We start from the raw sequence: 25,184 nt of genomic DNA, 5'->3' as shown, positions 1-25,184 counted from the left end.
CCCCTACCCCTTACTCTTCCCTCTCATTGACCACTAGTATTTTAAGCTACCCGATTTATTTTACCCCTTATCCCCCCTATTATTTATCTATCTATTTTTCCTTATGTTTTTACTCATCTGTCCCTACCCTGGATAAAGGGAACATCAGCCACAAGGTTTTTACAGTCACACTGTCACATTGTAAAAGTTGTATAGTTATACAAGAAACAAAACTATGGGACATAGTTCAACAGTTTCAGGTACTTCCCTCTAGCCACTCCTATTCATCATAAACTTAAAAGAAATATCTATATAATACATAAGAATAACCTCCAGGATAACCTTTCACCTTTGCTTGAGATTGCTCAGCCTCTGGCACTTTATTTTGTCTCGTTTCTCTCTTCCCCCTTTTGGTCAAGAAGGCTTTCTCAAACCCATGATGCCGTCTTATCTCCGGGAGCCCTGTCCCACATTGCCGGGGAGATTTACACCCTTGGGAGTCATGTTCTGTGTAGGGTAGGGGAGGGTGGGGAGTTCGCCTGCCGAGTTGGCTTCAAGAGAAAGGCCACATCTAAGCAACAAAGGAGGTTCTCTGGGGATGACTCTTGGGCATAATTATCAGTAGGCTTAGCTTCTCCTTTGTAGGAATAAGTTTCATAGGGGTGAGCCCCAAGATCGGGGCTTGGCCTATTGTTTACAGGGTTTTTAATCTCTGCATTGGATATTTCAGGGCAGGGTCAAAGCTCTTTCTGATCCAGCCTTGGAAGTTATGTGTATCCCTTCCGCTGTAATCTGTTGGTGGAAGAGTCACAAGCCCCCCCTCAACCCCCCACTTGTCGATGGGTGGAGTGTCAAAGAATTTGTGGCCAAGTTTTAAAAATGTTACATTTATGTATTGTTTAATGTACAGTTCAATGAGTTCTGACAAACGTATGCATCCATGTACTCCACACCCCTGTCAAGATATAGAACAGTTCAGCCCCAGAAAGTTCTCTCATGCCTCTTACTTGTCAGTGCCCACCCCTACCACTTAGCAACCACTATTCTGATATTTTTCATCATTTCTTAATTTTGCCTGTTATAGACTACTTTATAAATGGATTTATATAGTGTATAGTCTTTTGTCTGGTTTCTCTCATTCAGCATAGTGTGAGGAAATTCATCCATGTTGTTGCATTTATCAATTGTCCTTTTCGGCCGAGTGGTATTCCATTCTATGAATATGCCACAGCTTGTTTTTCCATCCCTCTGTGGAGGGACATTTGGGTTCTTTCAGGTGTGGGCTGTTGTGACTAAGCCTGCTGTGGTCGCTTGTGCACAAGTCTTTGTGTGGACATAGACAGCTCACTGCCCGTGGGAGTGGAGTTGCTGGATCATAGAATGGGTATATGTTTAACTTTTTAAGCAATTGCCAAAAAGTTTTCCAAAGTGGCTGTACCATTTAACACTCCCACCGGCAGTTTACGAGAGTTCCTCTTTGATTCTTGACTCAAACTGTTTCTAAATTTTCTTTCGGCTCTGCCTTGCACGTTGCTTTCTAGATACCTGCTCTCTTGAGTTGGTCGTGCTTAGCTGATACACTTCCGGTTTCTTTTGTTTAAATACTATCTTTTTTTTAGTAGTTACTCTGCTCTCTAAAGGGTTTACTTTTTGTGTACCACCTTTCATATTTCAGGAGTGTTTTTCGTCCTTTCTATTTTTTCTGACTTAATCACGGTTAACTGTAGGAAAGTCAGAAACTATAAATAAGCCAAAAGAATAACAAGTCATCCATCATCTTATTCTAGGGATAATTACTGTTAAGACTGACTTTTAAATTGCATTGATATTTATTTTTTATTATATGACTGAATTAAGATGAACTTCATTAGAGAATTGGCGTCGTTAGTGAAAATTGTGGCAAAAAACCAGAATTCAGAAGCCAATGAATAAAGCAGTTCTCTTTTAGTTACTTGTGAAACTGCCACTTCCATTTGGTTTCTGGAACTTCCTGGGAGTCTTTATGTCACCCACGTGCTGTCCTGGTTTTCTGCTGGGACATACAGCTTTAATTGTATATAAATAATTTTAGAATCATAGAACTTAAAGCTGGACCTTCTACATGCTGTCCCCCGCCCCCCACAGTAGGAGTCTCTGACGGTTAGAAAGTTTACCTTCTATACAGCTAGGAGTCTTTTTTTCTGAACCTACCAGCAGCCAGATTGATCCAGCTGAAACAAAACCAGGGGAAGGCACGGGTAGTTAGTGGTAAAATTCTCGCCTGCCATGCGGCAGACCTGGGTTCAATTCCCAGCCCGTGCGTACCCCCCCACCCCCACCAAAAAAAGTTAAACAAAGCAGGTCCTGTCACTCTTGGGCCTCGATCCTGTGGCCCTCCCCACCCTCCTACCTCTCACTGCCCACGCACAGGACCCTGGCAGTGGCAGGGCTTGTATTTGCTCCCACTGCAGCCGCCTCCTCCCCCCCTCAGGGCGGCCCAGCACACACTCGGCTTTGAACCTTTTCTTTCCAATGGGCACATCAGTTAGTTGCCCTGACCCCTCCCTGAAAGATGTCTAGTTCTTTGAGATCCCAGGATAATCTTGCCTGCGTGTGCAAGGCAGACAACTCATTTTGCTCTGCAGAATCTATATGAGATAGTCTTGAAAAGCAGTATGCTTATCTTTTCTGAGAAGGCGGAATCCGTGATTTGCCCAGTGCTGCACTCTCAGGCAGGCAGACCTGATGCCAGAGCTTCTGTTTTGTGACACGAGCCCTGCCTGGTCTCCCATCTTCCCATTCAGGGCTCGTGGCTGCTTATTAAGCACTGCTGGGCCAGGTGTTCTACCTGCACCATCTCTCATCCAGCAATCCTGCCAAGTGCTGTTTATTATTTCCCCCATTTTGAAGATGGGGAAACTAAGGAAAGGAGCAATTCAGTAGCTTGTGCAAGATTGGTGATGGGGAAAGGACAGAATGGAGCAGAGTGGGTTTTTGGGACTTCCTGTTTGGTCTAAGGAAAAATTGTGGGTGTTGTTACCCTCCCCCTGTCACTTGGTGGCTGTGGATGCTGGAGAGTCTGGCCAGCCTCAGGCTGCAGGGAGCCTAGGAGTGAGTGATCCAGTCTCCTGCTTCTAACTCCTCAGGCAAGTGGCGGACGGAGAGGAGCAGGGCTGCTAGTGCAGAATTTCCCCTCGGCTTTAAGGTTCTGCCAGCAACTTTCCGCTTTGACTTCCTCTTCCATCACATCCTCTTTTTTCCCACTCCTTGGTGGTGTCTCTAAAATGAACCTTGTTTCACTTCGGAAGAAGATTCAGTATTTTTTTTTTTTTTCATAGAAAATGGATTTTCATTCTAGTTCCTCTCTGGTTCTCCCTGGTCAGCCTTGGGTGTGGTGTGGGCTGGGGTGTGAGGGGGGCCGGCCCCTGCCCTGCGGTCACCATCTCAGAGCCTTCCCGCACCGCAAACGTCCTCTCTGGCGGGAAGGTGTATGCAGCCCCCTGCCGGAGCGTGCGGTTTCTGGGTTGAGGTGGCATTTCTGGGTTGAGGTGGGGTTGGGCTATGGGCCCTGAGACGAGGGCAAGAGGGCAGATGAGATAGTGCTGGACAGGGAACTGGGAGCGCCAAGCTGAAAGGGAGAAGCCAAGGCCTCCTTGAGTTGGGTCTTTCATTCCTTCAGCAGACGTTGACTGAGCAGAATCTGCTCAGGCGAAAGGTGTGGCCAGGGCCTCGGGGCCCTTGCCGTCCTGTGAGGAGACGGTTACAATATAGACTGGTTGTTCCCCAGAAGAGTAGCAGGGAGGGCAAGTGCGGGGCCCAGAAGGAGAGGCGGGTCCTGGAAAGGATGCCAAGGTGGGCCTGTGAGGTGTTTGGACGTGGGTGTCTGTCGGGAGAGTGGTCGATGTCATTTCATAAATTCACAATCCTAAAACAAGACAGGAAAAGAGGGGAGGATGAAAACACAACACAACAACACAACACACCTTTTCTGGAAAGAGAGGGCGTGAATGAAATTGTATTGCGTATCTCTTGCGTGCCAGGTGCAGTTTGGGGCCTGTTATATGATCTCATTTAATCCTGAGTTACTGCATGAAGTGTGGATATGATTATAAACCATTTGGTGGGAGAGGAAACTAAAATAATGCCTGAGGTGGGATTTGAACCGAATATTTATGCCAAAACCACCTCCGGTTCCCTTCAGGAGGGAGGGTGTGGACAGGGTTAAAAAGGGGTTGCCACGTGGAACCCCGAGACTGCTGGGCCATCCTCAGGCACCCAGTAGGGGTGGGACCCTCTATTTTGGGGGCTGGCGATGCTCTGTCTCCTGTTCTATTTAGTGCTTACACAGCACTGAGAAACCAGTGAGTTGTAGACTTAAGATTTTTGGACTTTTCTTATATATTTTATATTCTAGTATAGATGTTCCTTGAAAAAACAATACATCCCAGAAGAGGATGGTGAGGTAATGTTTTTAGAAATCCATAAATGTTTTAACTGCTTATCTTCTCACCTAAAGTAGGCACCAACGGGGTGGACAGTGAATGTCACGTGTAACTTGGTGTCATGTGCGACGGGGTCTTATTAGGGAGCAGAGGATTCTGAGAGTAGATGGAATGAAACAGTCCAGGAGAGAAGCAGGACGTTGGTCAAGGGGATTGTGCAGAACTGGGGGGAAATTGGACCAATGTCAGGAAGGGATTAGGTGAATAATCTGGCAGGAAAGGAAGCACAGACGTAAATGTTATACCACTCAGTTTGCAAAATGGGTTCAAGACTCTTTTGGCTGGAGGTTGACTTTTGTTCTAGTCGTTTATGTTTGATGCAGAGATCCTGGGAAACAGGAACAATTTTGAGCCTTCTCACAAGGAAAAAAGATAAGTGAGCTAACTTGAGAAACTGTCTTTAAAATTTGGAAAAACTAAGCAACAAAATAAATAATAATCATAAAATAAAGTAAATATCCATGAGTCCTTACTGATATAAATAAATACATGGAGAAAAGGGAAAACTCTTTTGTATAGAGAATTCCAATAACATGTAGATAGAATGATGGAAAACAGGTTATTTCAAAAGACAGTTGTAACAACTGTTTCAGGCAGGAATCACCAATGGATGCTAATTAGTGGACAAAATTATGATGCGAAACAGGATATTTCATCTCAGACCATCTTCTCATAAAGTTCTCATTAATGATTTAGCAGTGGAGAAACCTGGCAGTCGCCACCTTAACCCGGTGAGCAGGTTTCACATCACCTGTAATGAGACGTGTCAGCAGCTTGTTCCCCTGATGCACTGCAGCAGGCACAGCGTCCCTCCTGGGGTCTTCCTGTCCCCGATGCACAGCTCAGCCTGATCCCAGGGAGACGTCAGGCAAAGCCAAACTGAGGGACTTGAGAAAAGAACTGGCCGGTACTCTACAAAAATATCCGAGTCGTGAAAAACAGAGGCCGAGAAGGTCTCCCAGATTAGAGTCCAAGGGGACACAACCGCTCACTGCAGTGGATTTAGTTCCCGGTTCAGAAAAAAAGGGCATTAGTAGGACAACCAGTAAAATTTGAAGTTGAGTCTGTAAGTTATTAGTTAATGGTATTTTATCAGTGTTAACTTCCTGATTTTGGGTGATTTGCGGTGGTTGTGCAAGATGTTAACATTGGAGAAATCTGGATGGAGAATTCAGGAATTCTGTGGACTAAGTTTTACAACTTTTTTTTTTTTTTGGTGAGTGTGAGATTACCTGGAAGGACCCTGAAAAGTGAGTGGACTAGAGGTGGGTTGGGGGTGGAAAGCTACCTTTGTCCATCGCCAGGAGGCTGGATGTGTGTGTGGGGGGTGCTTTAAGGGGTTGTACTTCTGTAGGCACCGGAGGGCTGGTGAGGACTTTAGAACAGGAGTGTAATGCGGAAGATTTTCATTATATTTAATAATTTTTTTAAATCTTAAAAGCAACAGCAACGTGTATCTTCATTGTAGAATACTTGAAGAATGCAGAGGAGTTTAAGGGATGCAATCAAAATCATCCATAACCCCTACTTCTCAGCAATAAACATGGACAATAATCATCCTTGGTGGTCATTTCTTTAGCTATAAATATACTTAAAAAAAGAGAAAGAGAACAGTGTGATACATGCTGCATGGTGGTCCCCTCCCTTTTTTCTCATTTACCATTGTACTATGAATGTTCTTCAAGTCCATAGAATGATGCTCTAGAACTGTGTCATTCAGTAACTGTGAATATTTAAAATTAAACTTAAATTAATTCCAGTGAAATAAATTTAAAAATTCAGTTCCTCACTTGTGCTAGCCATATCTCATGTGCTCAACAGCCACACATAGTTAGGGGCTGCTGTGGTGGAAGATGCAGAGGAGAACGTTTTCATCATTACAGAAAAAGCTCTATTGGACAACACCACTCCAGAATATGACTTTTTAAAGTTGTATAATGTTTCATTGTATGGCAAACCATGATTTATTTCACTTTATCCCTATTTTGGGGTATTTATAGTTTCCAGTTTTCCATATTTAAGTATTCTAATAGTATTTCAATGAGTATTCTTTCATATTCTTTTTAAAAAATAACAGCTTTATTGAGATATAATTAACATCCTAAAAATCACCCTTTTAAAGTGTGCAATTCAAGGGTTTTTAATATATTCACAGACTCGTACAGCCATCACCCCAAGTTTTAGAATTTTATCAGCCCCAAAAGAAACACCGTACCCATTAGCAGGGTCTCCCCATCCTGAGACGACCACTAAGCTACTTTCATCTCTGTGGATATCTATTTTGGGGAGCAGCTCTGATTTTTTACCTTAAGGAAAAGTTCCATTAGTGATGTGAGTGTTTTAAAAGGCTTCTGATAAATTTTCCCAAACTGCCCTCTAGAAAGGTTGCATGCATTTATACTTCTGTTACCAAGCAAGGGCTTGCTGCCTGATGCAAACAGAAATCAAGGCTGGGACTCCAGGATTTCGAGAAAACAAAGAGTTTTATTACATTTCAGCCAGGTAAGAAGACAGGAGAAAAGAAAGCCCAAATAAGTCTAAAAGAAAGCCCTGAGTCTAAAGGGTTTAGGTTTTTATGAGATTCAGATGTAGTGATGCTATTTAATGTTGCAGTTATAGTTAACGGAGTGAACAAGCAGTGGCCTGTGAAACCCTTGAAAACTGATAAAAGCTAGTTGAGGCTAAGAACAAACAGGTTGTAAACTGTAAAGAAGGGTCAGCACTTGGTTACAGCAATGCTACAAATTAAATGCATGTAAATAAGTTAAACAAATAGGTCGTAAGCTGTAAAGATGAGTAAGCATTTGGTTACGGTGAAGGAAACTTTAAGCATTCAGCAGCATTATAGATTGCTCAGTTAACATACGGTAACAATCTTAGTAACAGGTAAGGGAATGGGAATAAGCTAAAATAACAATTAGAATTACAAGTTAAAAAAAACGCTGGAGTCAGTAGTCACATTTTTATTAACAGTGTATGAAAGCAACCCTTTTCTCTATTCCCTTAATTGTTTTTATTGTTACTGTCTAATACTGTTATTTTCCATCTTTGCCACTTGGTAAGTGACAAGTGACAGCACATCTTTGTATTAATCTCTTAGCACCATGGGCCATCTTTTTGTATGCTGACTGGCCATTCCTATTTCAATCGAGTTGAGAAAGCTAACTGGTCTCTGTGTGGAGAGACTGGGGAAGGACGCAGAGAAGGGTATACCCAGAAGCTGCAAAGCAGGAACGCTTGTGGCCTTATGAGGCCTTCTAGGAGTTGGGGGTGGGCTGCAGAGCTGCCCAGCTAAACCTTGAACTCCTTTTTCTCTGGGGAGCAGAAGACAGGGAATTGCTTTTCAGGCCTGACAAGGGTAGTGCCCTTGGGAAGGGTTGCACACCCTCATGCAGAAGCCTCCCTGCAGGTAGTTGCACTAGGACAAGCTCAGGTTTACTGTGATTGGAAAATTCTGTTAGAAACTTCCTTTTCCACCGAAGTAAGCCATCACCGGTTTTGAGACACTGTGTTTTAATGTCAGGTTCAGAGTGAAAAAAGTACACTGGTACAATTACCCCATAGCCCAGAATGGCCTTAAATACTTCCTTTGTGGCTTTGGTGATAGTTTCACTCATTGCTTCAGCAACTCCAGGGTGTGCAGGAGAGAGGGCAGAGGCAGGGGAAGCCTGGAGTCCCAGGGAGGGTAGGTTGTTCCCTTAATTCATCCATGGTACTCAACCTTGGCTACACATTAGAATCACTTAGTGTGGTGGTTTGAAGCTGCATTACCCAGAAAAGCATGTTCTTAAATTTAATCTGTCCCTGTAGGTGTGAACCCATTATAAGTAGGATCTGTTGATGAGGTGGCCTACCTCAATCAGGATGGGTCTTAATCCTATTAATGAAATCCTTTATAAGAGAATGAAATTCAGACAGAGAGCAAGAAAGCAGCAGAAGCAAGAAGCTGAAACAGAACTTGGAAGAGAAGGGAGGAACCAGGAGATGCTGCCATGTTCCTTGCCATGTGACAGAGGAGTCAAGGATTGCTGGCAGCCATTCTTTGGGAAGAAAGCATTACCTTGATGATGTCTTGATTTGGACATTTTCCTGGCCTCAAAACTGTTAGCAAATAAATTTCCATTGTTTAAGCCAAGCAATTGCACAGTATTTGCTTGAGCAGCCTAGGAAACTAAAACGCCTGGGGAGCTTTGGCCCCAGCCCTGAAGATGTCATCAGTCTGTGCAGGTAGTGTTCAGCATCTGAACCTCAGTTCTGTACTGCCAGGTTGAGAAGTGGTGATCTCTGTGCTAGTAGGCAGCCAGCACCAACCACCTCTAGTGATATTTTGTGACCTTAGAGTGTGGCTGGGTGGAGGACCGTTGCAGGGGTCAGTTGGTCTAGCTCTGACCCAAAAGCTTGGCTTCTCTTGACTCCAGAACCCATTGACAGCCAGAGCGGCAACCTTTGGCTGAGGAAGAGCCTTGCTTGATTTGAGCCTGGGTTGATTTGTGCCAATGCACTCCTGGCAGATCTGTTCCCTTCCAGCCTTTCCATAAACCTAGATTGAATGCCCTCACCCTCACCTCGATGATCAGTGGCTGCATGGCCCATGCAGAGCCAAATAGAGTGGTCTGCGATGTCCAGGGGAGGGGGCCACCCCATGAGGCCCTCCTTCCTTCCAGAGAGTTCAGTTGCCACCCAAACCAAGCTGAGGTGTGAGCTGGGCTGTGTGGGGCTACAGACTACTGGCAAGCCTCATGGGGCATTTTCAGTTAAGCCCTTTTCACAACGAGAAAAGATGCTGACTGTCATTAACCCAGGCTGGCCGCAGACTCATTTAACCAAGGACTCCTGGGATCCCCTGCCCAACTGAGGCTTTGCAGGAAGGGACAGGAATTTGGTTCTTGCCAAACTTCATGCTGAGGCCTCTTTGATGGTCTCCCTTGTTTGTGACTTCTGCTTTCACAAGAGAATAGGGAGGTACCGTGGCTCTATACCAAATTTGCTTTTGTGTGTGCGGAAGATAATTTAATACCAAATTGGGATAATTTATCTCACATGGGAGCGCTGCCCAGGCTAGAGTGGATGGTGTCTGCATTTGATCCGTTTCATTATTGGTTTTCAGTGTGTTACAGGTTTTCAAATGATCTTCCTGGAACTGCTGCCGGGGGCGGGGCCAGGGCCAGGAGGCAGAGTGGGCTCCATCCCACCCTAAACCGGAGCGGCTTCCCTCTTGTATCTTATACATATTTGAGGTTTGAGAAAAGTTTCTGCCCCTTTAAACAGTTTGAAAACTACTGTTGTGCATGAAATATCAGACCAGCCTGGTTTGTATTTCACCAGCACCATTGGTACAGGTCCGCAGGAACAGGGATGATGATAAGATGTCAAACTTCCTTAGTAGTAAAGCTTTGTGTTTACTTCCGGTGGATTGAAAAGCTCTCAGGAAGGCCCTTTATATCACTTTGGCCTCTTAAAGGGTATGACGTCAACATTGAATCACAGTGTTACATTGAATCACAGCTTTTTCTTCTCTGTTACATGGAAGGCTGCTTATGATGTTCCAGACACTTTCCGAAGGCCCTGGTCCACTCAGCCAGAGCTTCATGAATGAACTGGTCAGTAGAGAGAGTCACTGAGTGATTCTTTCTGTGTCCTGCACTGCCCCAGACTCTGGGTGGGGCGAATGGAGGGTGAGGTGGGGCCCCCATCTTCCAGCTGGACGCTGCCCAGCAGATCTGGGTCCTGTCAGCAAGAGTTAGTCTTGGAGTAGAAACTCCAGTGCCCCCTTTGAGCCCTGCCTTCGGGTCCAGGTGTGCAGTGTCCCCCTTCTCTGGGCCCCGCCTCTCCAGCCCCCTCACTTCCAGGCTCTGGCTATCACTGTCCATCACCTCCAGCGTCCCCCCGTCTTCTCCCAAGCTTCCTTGCGCCAAGTCCCTCCTCCCTGCCATTGCGTTCATCTTCCCATAGTCGTGCACATGCCTCCAGCTCTCCCATCTCTGTGCCTTCGCTTGTCTTTTTCTTGAACCTAGACACACCCCCAGCTCTGGCTTTCCAGTGTATTGTGTACCTGTTTGGTGCCTGCTGTGTGTAAAGCGCTCTGCTTTACAAAATATATACAGCCAGGTCTGCCCTCAGCAGACTCAGTTTCTTTTCATGAGGAGATGTGCCCTGCTGGCCCTGCTGGGCAGATAATCAGAAACCACCGAAGAGAGGTGTGAGGGGCTTCAAGAGCTTTGTGGCTCTCTGTCTCCTGTTCTAAGCTATCCCTTGTCTGTGCCCTTTCTTTTGGCAGTGTTATGATTATTAAAGCAATCCTCACCCCACTCTGTTGGCTAGTAATGAGCTTTTAAAAACCCACCTTCAGTTCCCAGGCTCCTCAGGTAATCCGTGAGGCAGAGCCCCTGGGCACACATGTAGTTTCTGCAGGGGTCCCTCTGTGCCCCGGGCCCCATTCCCAGGGGAGTTGGTGGGGTAGGGGTTTGGCCTCCTTGTTGGAGCTCTGCTCCTGCCGGCCGGGCGTTGTCTGTGGAATTGCTTGTGCTCAGAAAATGCGAGTTCACTGTTTTAGGCATGAATCGGGCCCTTGGATCTTTTTTTCCTCCCTTTACTCTTATAAATGCAGTGGGGCCTACTGGAAAGGGCAGAGGTGTAGTGTAAGTCAGACCTTGGGTATTTATTTAATCTTTGAATTTCACTTTCTTCCATCTGTAAAACAGTGATAATACCTGTTTTGTGGGGATTGTTTTTTTTTTTTTTTATTCAACGTAGCAGTATACAAACACTTGTGGGATTGCTTTTAAATGAGGAAGCACTAAATTGTCTTCCAACGTGCGTGGCACAAGCGATGCTTAATAAACGCCCCTTCTGAAGATGGAGTGACAGCAACTGAATTTACCCTCCCACCTGAAACAACCAAAAGAACAACCTGAAAAGTACATGAACTAATGGTTTCTGAAGACACTGGATATCAGGAAATGCAGAACAGTGATCCTTGAGAGGAGACAAATGAACTGAGCCCTACGATTACTGTAAGAGAGTTTCCAGGCCTTGGCCCAGGAAAGAAGTGAGGTTGAGCTCAGTGAATTGAGTTGAGAATAGAGCTGAGAGTTTGTGATGACCAAGGCAGCTAGAGTTTATAGGATGTTAGCGAAATCTTTGCAGAGCATATATATTATGGGAGACTGTGTCCAAAAAATATATTAGAAATTTTCATAACTCAAAATAAAACACCCCCACCCTGCCACCACCAATGGGCAAAAAATTCACCTAAGAAAATTCGGAGTGGCAAATAAGTACATGAAAAGATGCTCAACATCATTACTCATTAGAGCAATGAAAATTAAAACCACAATCAGATACTATTATCAGAATGGATAAAATTAAAAAGACTATCCCAAATGTTGACAAGGATATGGAGGAACTGGAACTCTTATAGGCTGTTGGTGGGAATCTAGAATGATAGAAGCTCTTTGGAAAACAGTTTGGTATTTCTTAAAAGGTTAAACATACACCCACCAACTGCCAGTCCACTCCTAGGTATTTACCCATGCAAGCCCATGCATACTAATGTTGATAGAGGCTTTATTCATAATAACTGGGAACTGGAAACAACCCACCTGTCCTTTAAAAGGTGAATGGATAAATAAACTGTGGTCCCTCTATACGGTGGAATTGTACTTAGCAATAAAAAGGACTAAACTGCTGATACACACAACATTGATGAATCACAAAAAAAATTATGCTGAATGAAGCCAGATGAAAAATGGTACTTACTCTCAACGTCATTTGTATAATGCTCAAGAAAATACAAGCTAATCTATGAAGACAGAAAACAAACTGGTGGTTGTCTGGAAGGGAAGGAGGGAGAAGGGAATTACAAAAGGGCCTGAGCATGTAAGGAAGCTTTCAGGGAAGATGGATATGTTCGCTTTCTTGATTGTGGTGGTGGTTTCATAGGTGAATACAAACATCACAACATATGAATTGCTCACTGTAGATATGTGCAGTTTCTTATATGTCACATGCCCCAATAAAGCTGTAAAAAAATCACTCTGGCTACAGTTTGGATAATGAATTAAAGGGCACTAAGTCTAAATGTAGGAGAAAATGCCCATCCTTTGCTCTCTTCTCCTTAATGTTTAATTCCTTCATGTAATCACATTTTCATACTTTCCTTTGCAGGACATTTCTTTAGACTCCTATAGCATAGAAGGCTATTTGAGAGCAGAGAAGGCCTGATGACTTTTTCTTCTCGGTGGGCATAAGCCCTCCTCAGCCCTGGCCACTTAGTAAATTTACAGAGCAGGCTTCTGGGGGAGATTGGTCAGCTCACCCATCAGTGGTGGTAGATTCTGTTTTCTTAATTCCTTGGAGGTCCATTCCATGAGGAAAGGCCAAGGTAGAGCCATCTTGTGCACCATCCTATTACCAGTGTCTGGGAGAAAGCTTGGCTTCAAGTGAGTGAAAGAGGAGTCTTAGTGGGGTAAGTGAATTGCTTCCTGACTCATCAGAAGCCTGTCAAAAAGTACTCAGCTGCAACGAACCTGGCAGGACAGGAGGAACTAGGGGTTGCCCATCTGTGTCGGGTGAAGTGCCCTCGTGGTTGAGATCACAGTCAAAGAGATGGTCTTGTGTGCACAGAGTGAGTTACAATGGGAGACAGATTGGTCACTATCAGATCTGGGGCAGAGCTGGTTTTGGGTCCGAATCCCTGAGCAGGTAGTGTGTTGGGAGTGAGGAAGAGGTCCACTCTCTTTATTGGAATTCCCTGTATGCAGCAGGGATAGCCACCATTGAAAACCAAAGAAGTAACAGCATGTATGAGTTACTGCCAGGGCTTAGGTTTCATCTCTCAAGCCTACCAACCATTTGTCCTCCAGCAAGATACAGGAACTTTCTCGAACTTGAGTTTTAGGAAAGGGATGGCAGTAGTTCCTTTACTGAGTGAGAACTCCTAGCACAGGGTAAGTAAACAATTTCCTAGAATGTGAAATTTACTTTTTTTTTCTTACCTAAGGAGAAATAGATCTACTTTCTGTCCATGAAGGATTTTTTTTTTTTTTTGGCTTTTAAAATAGAATTTATTAAGTTGCAAGTTTACAGTTCTAAGGCTGTGAAAATGTCCAAATTAAAGTACCAGCTAGAGGTTGCCTTCATTCAAGAAAGGCTGATGCCATCTGTAATAGCTGTGCCAGCTGGGAAGGCACCTGACTGGCATCTGCTGGGGTCTTTGGCTTCTCGTTTCAAACAGCTTTCCCTAGGGCATTTTCTTTCCTCATCTCCAAATGTTGCTTATCTGGGTCAGGTCTGAATCTTTTCCCAAAATGGTTCTCTCTTAAAGGACTTCAGTAAGCAACCCCATTCAAGGTGGGGTTAATGAATGAGTGGAGGTACATCTCCATGGAAACCACCCTCTCCAATTGCATGGGTGGGTCCACTCTCCTGGCCTGAGGTTTCTTGCGTTCAGACCGTAGCTGAACTTTTTCTACTTTTGTAGAAAAGTTCTACTTTTGAGGTTATTTTTCCTTCAATCTGTCCCTTTTCTTCTCTTACTGTCCAGACTGGCAGTGGTTCCTTTTATACAGATTCCACAACACTCTTGCTAGTTTTCTGTGCAGGATACTGGGATCATGTCCATCAAACAATAGGACTTTCCACAGATCCTTTCTGGATAACTCCGTCTCAGATCCTCACTTGTCCTATAATGGCTGGCTGCTTCCATGTTTGTTTAAATCCTCTCATGGGGCACTATTCTCTGGGGCCTCCCTTTTTGGAAGCCAGAATTTTCCATACCATCGGTTTCTGGTTTCTTGTACCTGAGAGTTCAGTTCTCAGCTTATCTCTTTCCTGTGTTGTTTCAATGTAAGCTGTAAGGAGACGCCAGGCTGCATTTTCCACATTTAGTTTGGAAATCTCTTCAACTAAGTACCACGGCTCACCACTTTTAAATTCTAACTTTCATACAAAATCAGGACACAATTTGGCTAAATTCTCTGCCACTTTAAAACGAGGATCGCCTTCCTTCCAGTTTGCAATAACACATTTATCATTTCTGCTTAAGGCCTTATCAAAAGTATCTTTAGAGTCCACGTTTCTACCATCAGTCTCTTCAAGGCATTCTAGGCCTTCTCCATCAAGCACTGCACAGCTCTTCCAGAATCTTCCCCTTTTCCATTTAAAAAGATGTTCTGGAGTACAGGGGTAGTTCAGTGGTAGAATTCTTACCTACCATGCAGGAGACCCAGTTTTGATTCCCAGTCCATGCACTTTCCAAAAAACAATCAAAAATCAACCAACCAAACAAAAAGTTCAGCAAGTGGTGTGGCAATAACGGGATGCTCACATGGAAAAAGAATGAAATGTGACCCCACCATGCAGCATCAAAAAAAAAAAAAAAAAAAAGCTGTTCCAACATGTTTGTATTTTGCAGACAGCAGCACCCCACTTCTCTGGTACCAAAATCTGTTTAGGTTTGCTAAAGCTGCGAGAATGCAATATACTAGAAACAGTACGGCTTTTAAAAAGGGAATTTATTACAAGTTTATGGTTCTGAGGCTGTGAAAATGTCCAAATTAAGACGCCAACAAGGCACCTTTCTTCACTCAAGAAAGGCTGATGGCAAATGGAATACCTCTCTCAGCTAGAAAGGCACATGGCAATGTTTGCTAGCTTTCTCTCTTGGCTTCTCATTTCGTAAGGCTTGGGGGCATTTTCCTTCTGCATCTCCAAAGGTCTCTGGCTCTGTGGGCTCTGTAGCTTTTTCCCCATGAAGGATTTTTACCACCAGTCCCAAGGACAAAATATTTTCCTACTTACTTAGCTTCTTATGGGATCTTCCTTGCTCAGTGACTGACTGTTTAGTACATAAGTAGCTTTCTTTCTTGCTGTGTGTCTGCTCTAGATGGTCAGAGTGATGAGAAAGGGTGTCAGCAGGCCAAAGGACTCAAGCTGTGGGAATCAAGAGAGAATTAGAGGGAGGCTAAAGTTGGTGGGTTACAGCCCTCATATAAAGGGGAAACAAAAGAGAAGAGCAATGCCACTGTTCTGGGCACAGAGAGGAGGAAAGCCTGAGAAATAAAGTAGCAGGAAGTCCAGAGAAGTCTGGGCTGTTAAAGTACTAGCATGTCCACTTGAAGATGCTATCCATCTTGCATTTACTGTCTGAGCAGGAGTGGGAGAGGTTGTCTCATTTTATTCCCTAAGCCTGAACAAAATGAATTCATGTCCTCATTCTGAGCCAGTAGCATCCCATTGACCCAGGAGATTTATTTAGCCTCTCCTTTCTGGTGAGTTGTCCTGAAGGCTGGCCTTCTTGTGTTCATCCTGTGGATGATGGAAAGGGGTGATCATGCCATATTAAACTGTGGAGCCCCATCACTCAGCCGACCTTTCCACAGAGGGTTGTACAAAGAGGCTAAAAGTTCAAACGAAATGATTTTGAGTTTGGGAGTGATTTTGTTCCATGTTCATGAGCAGAATTATATCTGTGAGCATATTGCTTTGACCTTACACCCAGTCTGGTTTGAGTGCACTTTGGTTATTATCTGACAAATTAGCCTTTGTTGCTTGTTGTAATTGTTTAGAGTCAGGTCAACCAGGGAACTTAGAAGATGGTGGCCTGGGAAGTACTTGGCATCACCAAATAGTGTAATTAATTCCTTGTTATTGTTTGGCACAACTGTTTTTCAGAATGTGTTCTCACCGATCATCACATTTGAATTATGCTATAGCCCAGTGCTCGACAGACATCCATGGAATTCAGTTCCCTCTTTTTATATAAATGTGTTGAGGGCACACTACAATGCACTTTGGTCAGTGGCCAAGGATGTTCAGAAATGAATAAGTCTCTGAACCTTTGTAAAAGGAGCTTCCAGGGAAGACAAGACATGTGTGCCTAGGGTGTAAGGGAATGAGTGCCACTCCAGAGGGAAGGAGGAAAGCTACATAGGAATGTGATGCAATTCAACATTGCTTTGTTGAACACTTGTGGAGGCCGCGATTAAGGTATGGCCCCTCCCTGGAGGGCACTCCACGTTCACCGGCAGTAGATAAATGCCTAGGTAGCCAGTACATCCCACAGCATGATAGGTGTCATGCCTGTGATGAACTCACCAATGCCATCGCTTCTACATCCACCTGCTCCTAGATGCCAGAGGCCCCACCTGGCCCCACCACGATGGCTGTCTTCTGACTCCCAATAGCAGCCATCAGCACCATTGGTTGGTTTCTTAAATGCACCTTAAAGATAAGTAATAATGGCAGAACTCTACTACCTTCATGCGTCTCTCCTAGGTAGGTGCCAAAATTACTGACCATGCCAGGAAAAGAATGCAGTTTGCCCAGAATTGATGCATTTCCTGGCTTGGGAGCAGGCTAGATTGTATAAGAAATAATTAGAAAGAAATGCTGTTGCCCATGAATTACTTGATAGTTTTAATTTATAGCAGTGTTGTGCTCTATTACGTCTGCTGCTTGCTAGGTATAGAAACATCAGCTGTCAGGTAGCCTCAGCCTACACAAATACACACATACACACACACACACGATTTCCTAGGCAGTAAAGAAAAGGGAAAGAAGGGGTATGGAAGAGCTTTCTGCAGTGTTGGAAATATTTTATGTATTGATTTGGGTTTGTATTACACAGATCATTCATTAAAACTCTTTGAATAGTAGACTTAGCATCTATGCATTTCACTGTTTGTAATCTCTACCTGGAAAATTGAACAGTAAACAAATCTTAAACTCTAGTTAATTCTATGCACCCAAAGAATTTAGGGGTGAAGTGGACTGATATCTAACACGTACTATGAAAAGCACAAAAAATAAGATGGGCTGATAGCGGAATGGAAGGCAACATAGTAACAATTGTAGAATTGAGGTGGTGGGTTATGTGAGCTCACTGGATCATTCCCTTAGCTTTTCTGCATGTTTGAAAATTTTCATAATACAATGTTGAAACTGAAAAACTGCATATAACCAATATCTGTGCTCCCTTGAACTTTCCATAAACGAATACCCTCTAAGCGTCAGTTTTCTTGGGTAATACAATACTGTTCTTACTGGGTGCCTTGCCCTGTTTCCTGGTGTTGGTGATGGGGCTTGAGGGTCCTGTCGTGATTGGTATGGGGGGCATTTCATGAAAGATGTGTTAGTTTGGATTTCCTTTAAAGACAATGCAGTTTATCAGCTGGAAACTGTATGAACTCCAAAACATGGCACTTTCTACCTACCTGTAGGGAACCCAGCAGCAAAGGTTAAGTGCCCTGGGACCCATTGGTTGTGTGGGGCTAGTTTGGGGATGGAGGAAAAGAAGAGCAACCTCGCAGACCCAGGGAGGGTGGGTGGACAGGAGTGTGGCTGGGTGTTGGAGGGTCCAGAAAGAGCCCTGGCTTAGACGTCTGCTCAAGCTATAGGCTTTGGGTTGGTGGCCTTTTCTCAGAAGTGGTATGTTTTCACTGAGGATTAAATGAGATAATATAGTTGAAATTTCTTGGTTTATTATAGACACTACCTGTTTTTTTTTGAGACTGTGAGGGCTTTGGGCAAGGGGGTGAGCCAGTGAAGTCCAGGTATCCTGAACATTAGCACATGACAGTGCAGAGTCCAGCCTGGGGCCAATTCCTGCAGTGGAAAGGTATAGTAGTGGAAAGGGTGATAGAGTGAGGGAAAGACATTTCAAAGGAACAATGCATGGGAGTTGGTGATGGGCCAGTTTTGGGGACCTATGGGTGCCTTGCATTTTGCATGACTTTTTTATGATCTGGTTTATTCACTTTCCCTCCTGATTCAGTGTTGTGTTCTTGCCTTTGCAGGAGCCTGTGTAAAATGCAGCAAAGGGGTCTTTGGGGCCGGCCAGGCCTGCCAGGCTATGGGGAACCTTTACCACGATGCGTGCTTCACCTGTGCAGCCTGCAGTAAGTGGGGTGGGGCGGGGGTTGGGGTGGGGTGTGAGTTGTCACGTGGAGGGACATGGGGATGGAGAAAGGGAGGAGAGGGAAGATCATGGCTACCTGGCCACAGCCCTCCCCACCCCCACTAAAAGGCAGTCCTTGGGTGCTGAGTTTCTTACTACTAACGTGAGGCCAACCAGGGTAAGGCAACTTATTTCTGAGTAACAAAGATTGCCCATGACATACTTTGGTGATAAGTTGGAGTGAGTTCAGAGCCATCCCAGTAACATCAAATTTGTATTACCCACCAGCGGTCTCAGACTGGTGGGAAGGGAGAGCACTGGGATTCCCATCATCTGCCCTACTGCCAGCTTATTATCTGCTTCACTGTAGGGCCCAGCCAACCAAAGGGTGATCAGTCAGTCACAATTACCCTCAGCCCGAGCCGGGGCCACTTAACTTTTGACCTCAACCTGTGGCTTGGAGACTAGTGTATGAGTGTATGAGTGTGTGAGTATGTGCATGAATGCTAGTGTCTACCACTCGTGTTCCTGACTGTTAGCACACACACCTGGGGTGTCTTTCTGCTCAGGGACGTGCATTATGAGTTAAGCAGAAAATCGGGAGACTGGGCCTGTACTGAGCTCAGCAAACTGATTGTCGAATTGATGGCAGCTGCCCCCAGTGGAAAATTCTAATGCATTGCAGGATGTTGGTTGGTCAAGTCTGACCAAACCATGAATTGTGCATATGTTTTCTGGTGTCTACCAAAGATTAACTTTCAGGGGAGCATTTTTGGAAAATGTCCTGTTGATGTTCACAAATTCTGCATGAAGGCAAACAGCTGCCCATTTTTTAAGAAGTATAACAAAGCTGCAGAGTATTGGAGACTAAAGAGGTCTCACTTAACATCTGGCCCAGTGGTTCTCAAGCTTGGCTGCTCATTACAGTCTCCTGGGGAGATTTTAAAAACCAATGATGCCATGGTCCCACCACTGACCAGTGGAATCTGAATCTCTCGGGGTGGAATCTCTAGAGCAGGACATGTGTACTTTTGCAGAGCTCTCCAGGTACCTTGAGTGTGTGGTTAGGGCTGAGCTAGGCTAGGCTCCTCATTTTAGAAGTCTCCCTGAGAAGGGAGGGACTGGCTCAAACAGCCAGAGAGCTCCTGAACCCTCAGCTCCCTGATTATCGGGTGGGCACAGATCTGTTCCTTAAGCTGCCTCAGCTCGATGGCCTTGGCATATGCCCCAGATCCTAACCTCACACTTTCATCCTCACTGCAGTTCCCATAAAACACATGCCTGGAACTTTATGGTTTACACACCAATCAGCATTTACCTTTGTGAAAAGATCAGAAAAATTATGAAAGATTTTGAAAGGGATCAAAAAGTTTACTGAGTAGCCTCAGTGGAAACCTAGGAGTGATTGGTTATCTGAGTCTGTTGATTTCTCTGGCCCTTTCATTTGTCTTTGGGTGCTGTTACCCTCTGTAAGTTGTAAAATGCTGACGGTAATGCAGCTTATTTTTGTCTATAGCAGAGTAAACTGTGACTGGTGAAAATGCAGTTGATTATTGCCCTGTGGGTATTGACCAGTTTTGCGTCTATTAAGAAAATTTATTTCAGCATCCCTGATGGCCTATCTATGTGTGGTCCTTTGAATTCTCTGAATGTAACATTTTACTGATTTCTTTAATGGTTAAAATGAGTTTTAATAAAATCTTTGACACATGTTTGTGTTATATCTATATGAGAGTTGTGATTATACACTTTTTTTTTCCTGACATATAAAACTTGTTTTTATTATAAAATTTGTGGTACAGACAGCCTGGGAGCAGTTTGTTTCATTTTTCCTCAAAACCAACCCCACAAAAGTTGCTAATTGTATCTAAAGTGTTAAGGCTTTATCAAAAATTGGAGAAAAACTAACTTTTGTTAAATAGCTAAAATTGCCACAACATAAGCAGTAAAACCACAGCTTTAGTAGATAAGTGAGAATTACAGTGAATACATATGTCCTTTTCAATACATCCCTTTCTTCAATACTTTTACTTTAAAATATGGCCGTAAGCAAGATAAATTCCTTCCATGAAAAGCTTGATTGAAGAAACCAAAACATTTTAGACATATCTTTAGGTAGTTTTCCTTAAATTTAGAATCTGCAGACTAATGGGGGCAAGTGGTTTTAGGTAAGCGTTTTTTAAAGCGTTGTTTTAATTTCAATGTAATAGGAAAAAAAAAAGAAGCATATTCTGGATCCCTGAATGTGAATAACTTTGAATTCTATCAGTGCCTGGAGTAACAACGTGTTTACTAGAAGTGGTACCAATAGTAACTAGTAGTCTAAAATAATAGCATTAGGGGTTCAAACTGGTCCCTAAACATTCTCAGGGGTCCTTGACGTTCTCAATTTTGAGAAACACTTTTCTAAACTTTTACAAGAACACCCTGGAAAATCTAACTTCCATAACATATCTAACTTGAACTATACCCCCCGCAAAAAACAAACACCACCAAAAACAAAAACCTGGAAACTCTTTACAAATTTGTTTCAATATCTAGTTTCATTTTTAAATTAGAGCTATTGGCAATTATTTTGTAGCTTAAAAAACTCATATAAAAATTGGGAAAAAGCTATTAAAGTCTGGCCATGAAAAAAAGGCCACATATTTACGAAAGTCATGTTTAATAGTAAAAATTCCTATTATACTACTTACTGAGGAATATTCTTTAGCTCCTTACTTCTAAATGTAACATTCTTATTTTGACATAATTTATCTATTTTCAGCCCAATTACTATATCCAACAAAACCTTTCCAAGCTTTTGTTACCACTTATGAAGTATGACTTAACTTTTCATCTTAAGAGTTCCTTAAAAGAAACTTGAAATTCTAATTTTCACCTTGAACTGATTAAAAAGTATAGGATATCAAAAAAAAAAAAGTATAGGATATCACTATCACACGAGTTAAATAAAAAATGGAATAAAAACAAAAGTGGTATCTAAAAGCAATTACAGGTAAGAATTTTAACTATTTTACATACTTAGCACAAGCAAAATAAAAATGTTCCAAGGTACTACAATGCTTGGCATTTGTGCTGCAAGCTTTAAATTATAATTTCATTCTGCTCCACAAATCATCTCTAAGAAAATGACTATGCTTATAAATGCAAAATTGTGATATCCAGCAGGTGGTATTTTACTAGTCAAGATGAAAACGCTTTATAAAATTAGATTAAAAAATGCAGAATGTCTGATAATTATACTACCAGTATAAAGGCTAAAAACCAGATAAACTATACAGAAGATAAAGAATTAGATGATTAATATTTTTCTCTGAGAAAACTAGAGATGATTATATTCCAAGAAAAGAGCAATAATGACAAAATATGTGATTAATAGATTATTGTGACTGTTTTAAGCCCAAATATATTTTTCATCAGAGCGGACAATTGTGATTTTTAACTTTTTTGTCCAGAATAGAACCCCAGTTTAAACTGTTATTTGAGTAGAGTTCATAATCTAAAGTCATTTTTTTCTCCTAGGATATTTTTAATTCATTTTGTAGAGAGGCTACAAAATGTCAAACAACTAAGTCAGTTATAAAGATTTTGTAGCATAATAAGTGCTGATTTACCCAATAACTGTCACAGATACCAACATACTTCTCTGTCCAAGCCTAGAAATCAGTACTGAGGTCAGCGCCAACATGGTTCTTGCATGTGGTTGCACTTTGTTTACTGTGTAATACTGTCTAATACTGTCATCAAATCCAAAGAAGAAACCTTGGTGAGTCCTTCCAAAGCTGCAGAATTTTCCAGATGAGTTTCTCCTGGTTTCAGAGCCTGTTCTTTATCTTCAATCCTTTTTTAGTCGTTTGGCTTTTGCAGTATTTTCTTGACGTTTCTGCTTCTTATTCTGCTCCTTTTCCCTGTCCTCAGCGTCATCTTGGCCAATTTCCAGGACAGCACAGCACTTGCTTGTGCTTGAGTTGTGATCTCTGACTTGGTCCTGGGGTTAGTAGAGAGCCAGTTACAACTTCACATGACCCTTGGTTGTCTTCTTCTTTAATCTGATCCTACAGTTCCTAGAGAAGGTTTAAATTCATCAGACCGGAAGCAGGAAGGCCTATACATTCCTTTAAAAATGATCTTTTAACACCTTTGATTCCCGCAGCTGTTTGTCAGTTTATTGTTCTATTTTCCAGGAAAAAGAAATAGTTAAACAGAGTCTGTTTTTCATTTGAGGAAATGGCCACTTGAACTAGGAAACCTTTTTTTGTTTTTTTAGAGAATACTTTATAAGTTTCTGTAATCAAACCTATGCAGATAAGACCCTTACATGTTTAATACAGTGCGTTACCCTTGTACAAATTGGGAAAGTTTTTGGAAAATAGAAGCAAACCTGTCAGTGAACCAGGTGGTTTTACCTATATCTGCTCCCACCTGTAGCTGCATGAATAATTATCTGTTCTAGTCTGTGACCGGCACATTCACTTCAGGAAGACTGAGCCATTTCTTTTGCTTGGCCTGCCATTTGAGGCCCTGGTAGTCCAGTCCCTTCCTCTTTGCTTCTTTCTTCCATGTTGCAGTCATTCTCTTCTCCACTTCTGTGCCTCTGATCACACCATTCCCTCTCCTGCTCCACCACTTCTCTCCACTCACTTCATATACTTAAATTCTGTTCGACCTTTAAGACTCAAACTCAAATGTCTCCATTTTTTTCTTTTTAATTAAAAAAATTTTTTTGAACATAACAGTATACAAACACAAACATTCTTACCATTTGATCATTCTATTCTTGATAGATAATCAATAACTCACAATATCATCACATAGTTTTTATATTCATCACCATGATCATTTCTTAGAACATTTGCATCAATTCACAAAAAGAAATAAAAAGAAAAAAACTCATACATACCATACCCCTTACCCCTCCTTCTCATTGACTGCTAGTATTTCCATCTACCCAATATATTTTAGCCTTTATTTCCCCTATTTTTTTCTATACCCTTTATCACTCCCTTTCATTGATCACTAGCATTTCAATCTACTAAATTTATTTTAACATTTGTTCCCATTATTTATTTATTTTTAATCCTTATGTTTTACTCATCTGTCCATACCGTAGATAAATGGAGCATCAGCACAAGGTTTTCACAATCACACAGTCACACTGTGAAAGCTATATCATTATACAGTCATCTTCAAGAAACATGGCTACTGGAACTCAGCTCTACCTTTTAAGGCACTTCCCTCCAGCCTCTCCAATATACCTTAACTAAAAAGGTGATACCTATATAATGCGTAAGAATAACCTCCAGGATAACCTCTCGACTCTGTTTGAAATCCTCAGCCACTGACACTTTATTTTGTCTCATTTCGCTCTTCCCCCTTTTGGTCTGGAAGATTTTCTCGATCCCTTGATGCTGAGTCCCAGCTCATTCTAGGATTTCTATCCCATGTGGCCAGGAAGGTCCACACTCTGGGGAGTCATGGCCCACAAAGGGAAGGGGAGGGCAGTGTCAACTCAAATGTCTCTTGCAGGAAGCCCTCCCCATTCCCCTCACAGGAAGGAACCTTTTCTCCTGAAATTCGCATGCCATGCTTTCTTCTTGGTGATGTCACATAGCCAGTGAACCACACTCCCTGGGACGCTGGGACCAGCAAACCAGGTGCTAGAGCAGAGTTGCCGAAGACCTGGGACTGCCAAATACAAGCCCAGCGTATTGCCGTGGTTTTCTGAACATACGGCTGCCTCTCCAGTCGGCGTGGTTGAAGACCCAGACGTGTGCCGGAGCAGTTTCTCTTGAATAGTCCAAGTCATTTGCCTTTGTTCTGTTAACTGATTGCTGCCCCTTTAACTTGACTTTTGGCAGGGAAAGGAGGCCCTGGGGTCTGTGTCTTGGCTCTGCTGGCCCACCAGCACGTGTCTGTGAGCCTCCGCACCATGGAGACGACACGGCTGTAGGGGCGGGGACTCACCCAGTCAGCCCCTTGTTTGTAGGAGAGAAAATGGAGTCCATAGCGATAGAGTTGGCACCAGAAGCCAGGACTCTTTTTGTTTTTTTTAAAATATTTTTATTTACAAAACAGTGTACAAACACAAACATTCTTAACAGACAGTCCATACATGGTGTATAATCAGTGGCTCACAATATCATCATAGTTGTCTATTCATCACCATGATCATTTTTTAGAACATGTGCATCACTCCAGAGAAAGAAAGAAAAAAAAATCAGACTCATACATACCCTACCCCTTACCCTTCCCTCTCAATGACCACTAGTATTTCCATCTACCCAATATATTTTAACCTTTGTTCCCCTATTGTTTGTTTTTTATCCATATTTTTAACTCATTTGGTCATACCCTAGATAGAGGGAACATCAGACACAAGGTTTTCATAATCACACAGTCACATTGTAAACACATGTTCATACAAATCATCTTCAAGAAACAAGGCTACTGGAGCACAGCTCTACAGTTTCAGGAACTTCCTTTACCCCGTCAAATACACCATAAACTGAAAAGTGATATCTATTTAATGTGTAAGAATAACCTCCAGGATAACCTCTCGACTCTGTTTGAAATCTCTTAGCCATCGACACTTTATTTTTCCTCATTTCTCTTTCCGCTTTTGGTCAAGAAGGTTTTCTTAGTCCCTTGTTGCTGGGTGCCAGCTCATCCTGGGATTTCTGTCCTACATTGCCAGGGAGATTGACACCCCTGGGAGTCATGTCTCACATAGGAGAGGAGGGCAGTGGGTTCTTTGCCATGCTGGTTTAGAGAGAGAGGCCACATTTTGAACAACAAAAGAGGTTCTCTGGGGGTGACTCTTGGGC

At 43.0% G+C, this 25,184-nt stretch overlaps 1 protein-coding gene across 2 annotated transcripts in view; it reads left to right on the top strand.

Annotated features, from left to right (window-relative positions):
* Nucleotides 1-25,184, top strand: part of LIMD1 (LIM domain containing 1) — an 88,542-nt gene that overhangs the window by 19,359 nt on the left and 43,999 nt on the right. For both annotated transcript variants that reach the window (XM_077129569.1, XM_077129570.1), the window contains exon 2: nt 18,257-18,358. In XM_077129569.1, the coding sequence (XP_076985684.1) occupies nt 18,257-18,358 (102 nt within the window). The remainder of the gene's footprint in view (nt 1-18,256; nt 18,359-25,184) is intronic.

Source organism: Tamandua tetradactyla, chromosome 15, assembly GCF_023851605.1.
Source record: "Tamandua tetradactyla isolate mTamTet1 chromosome 15, mTamTet1.pri, whole genome shotgun sequence".
Classification (NCBI taxonomy): domain Eukaryota; kingdom Metazoa; phylum Chordata; class Mammalia; order Pilosa; family Myrmecophagidae; genus Tamandua; species Tamandua tetradactyla.
Note: the sequence above shows the minus strand (reverse complement) of the source record. Positions and strands in the feature narration are given on the sequence as shown.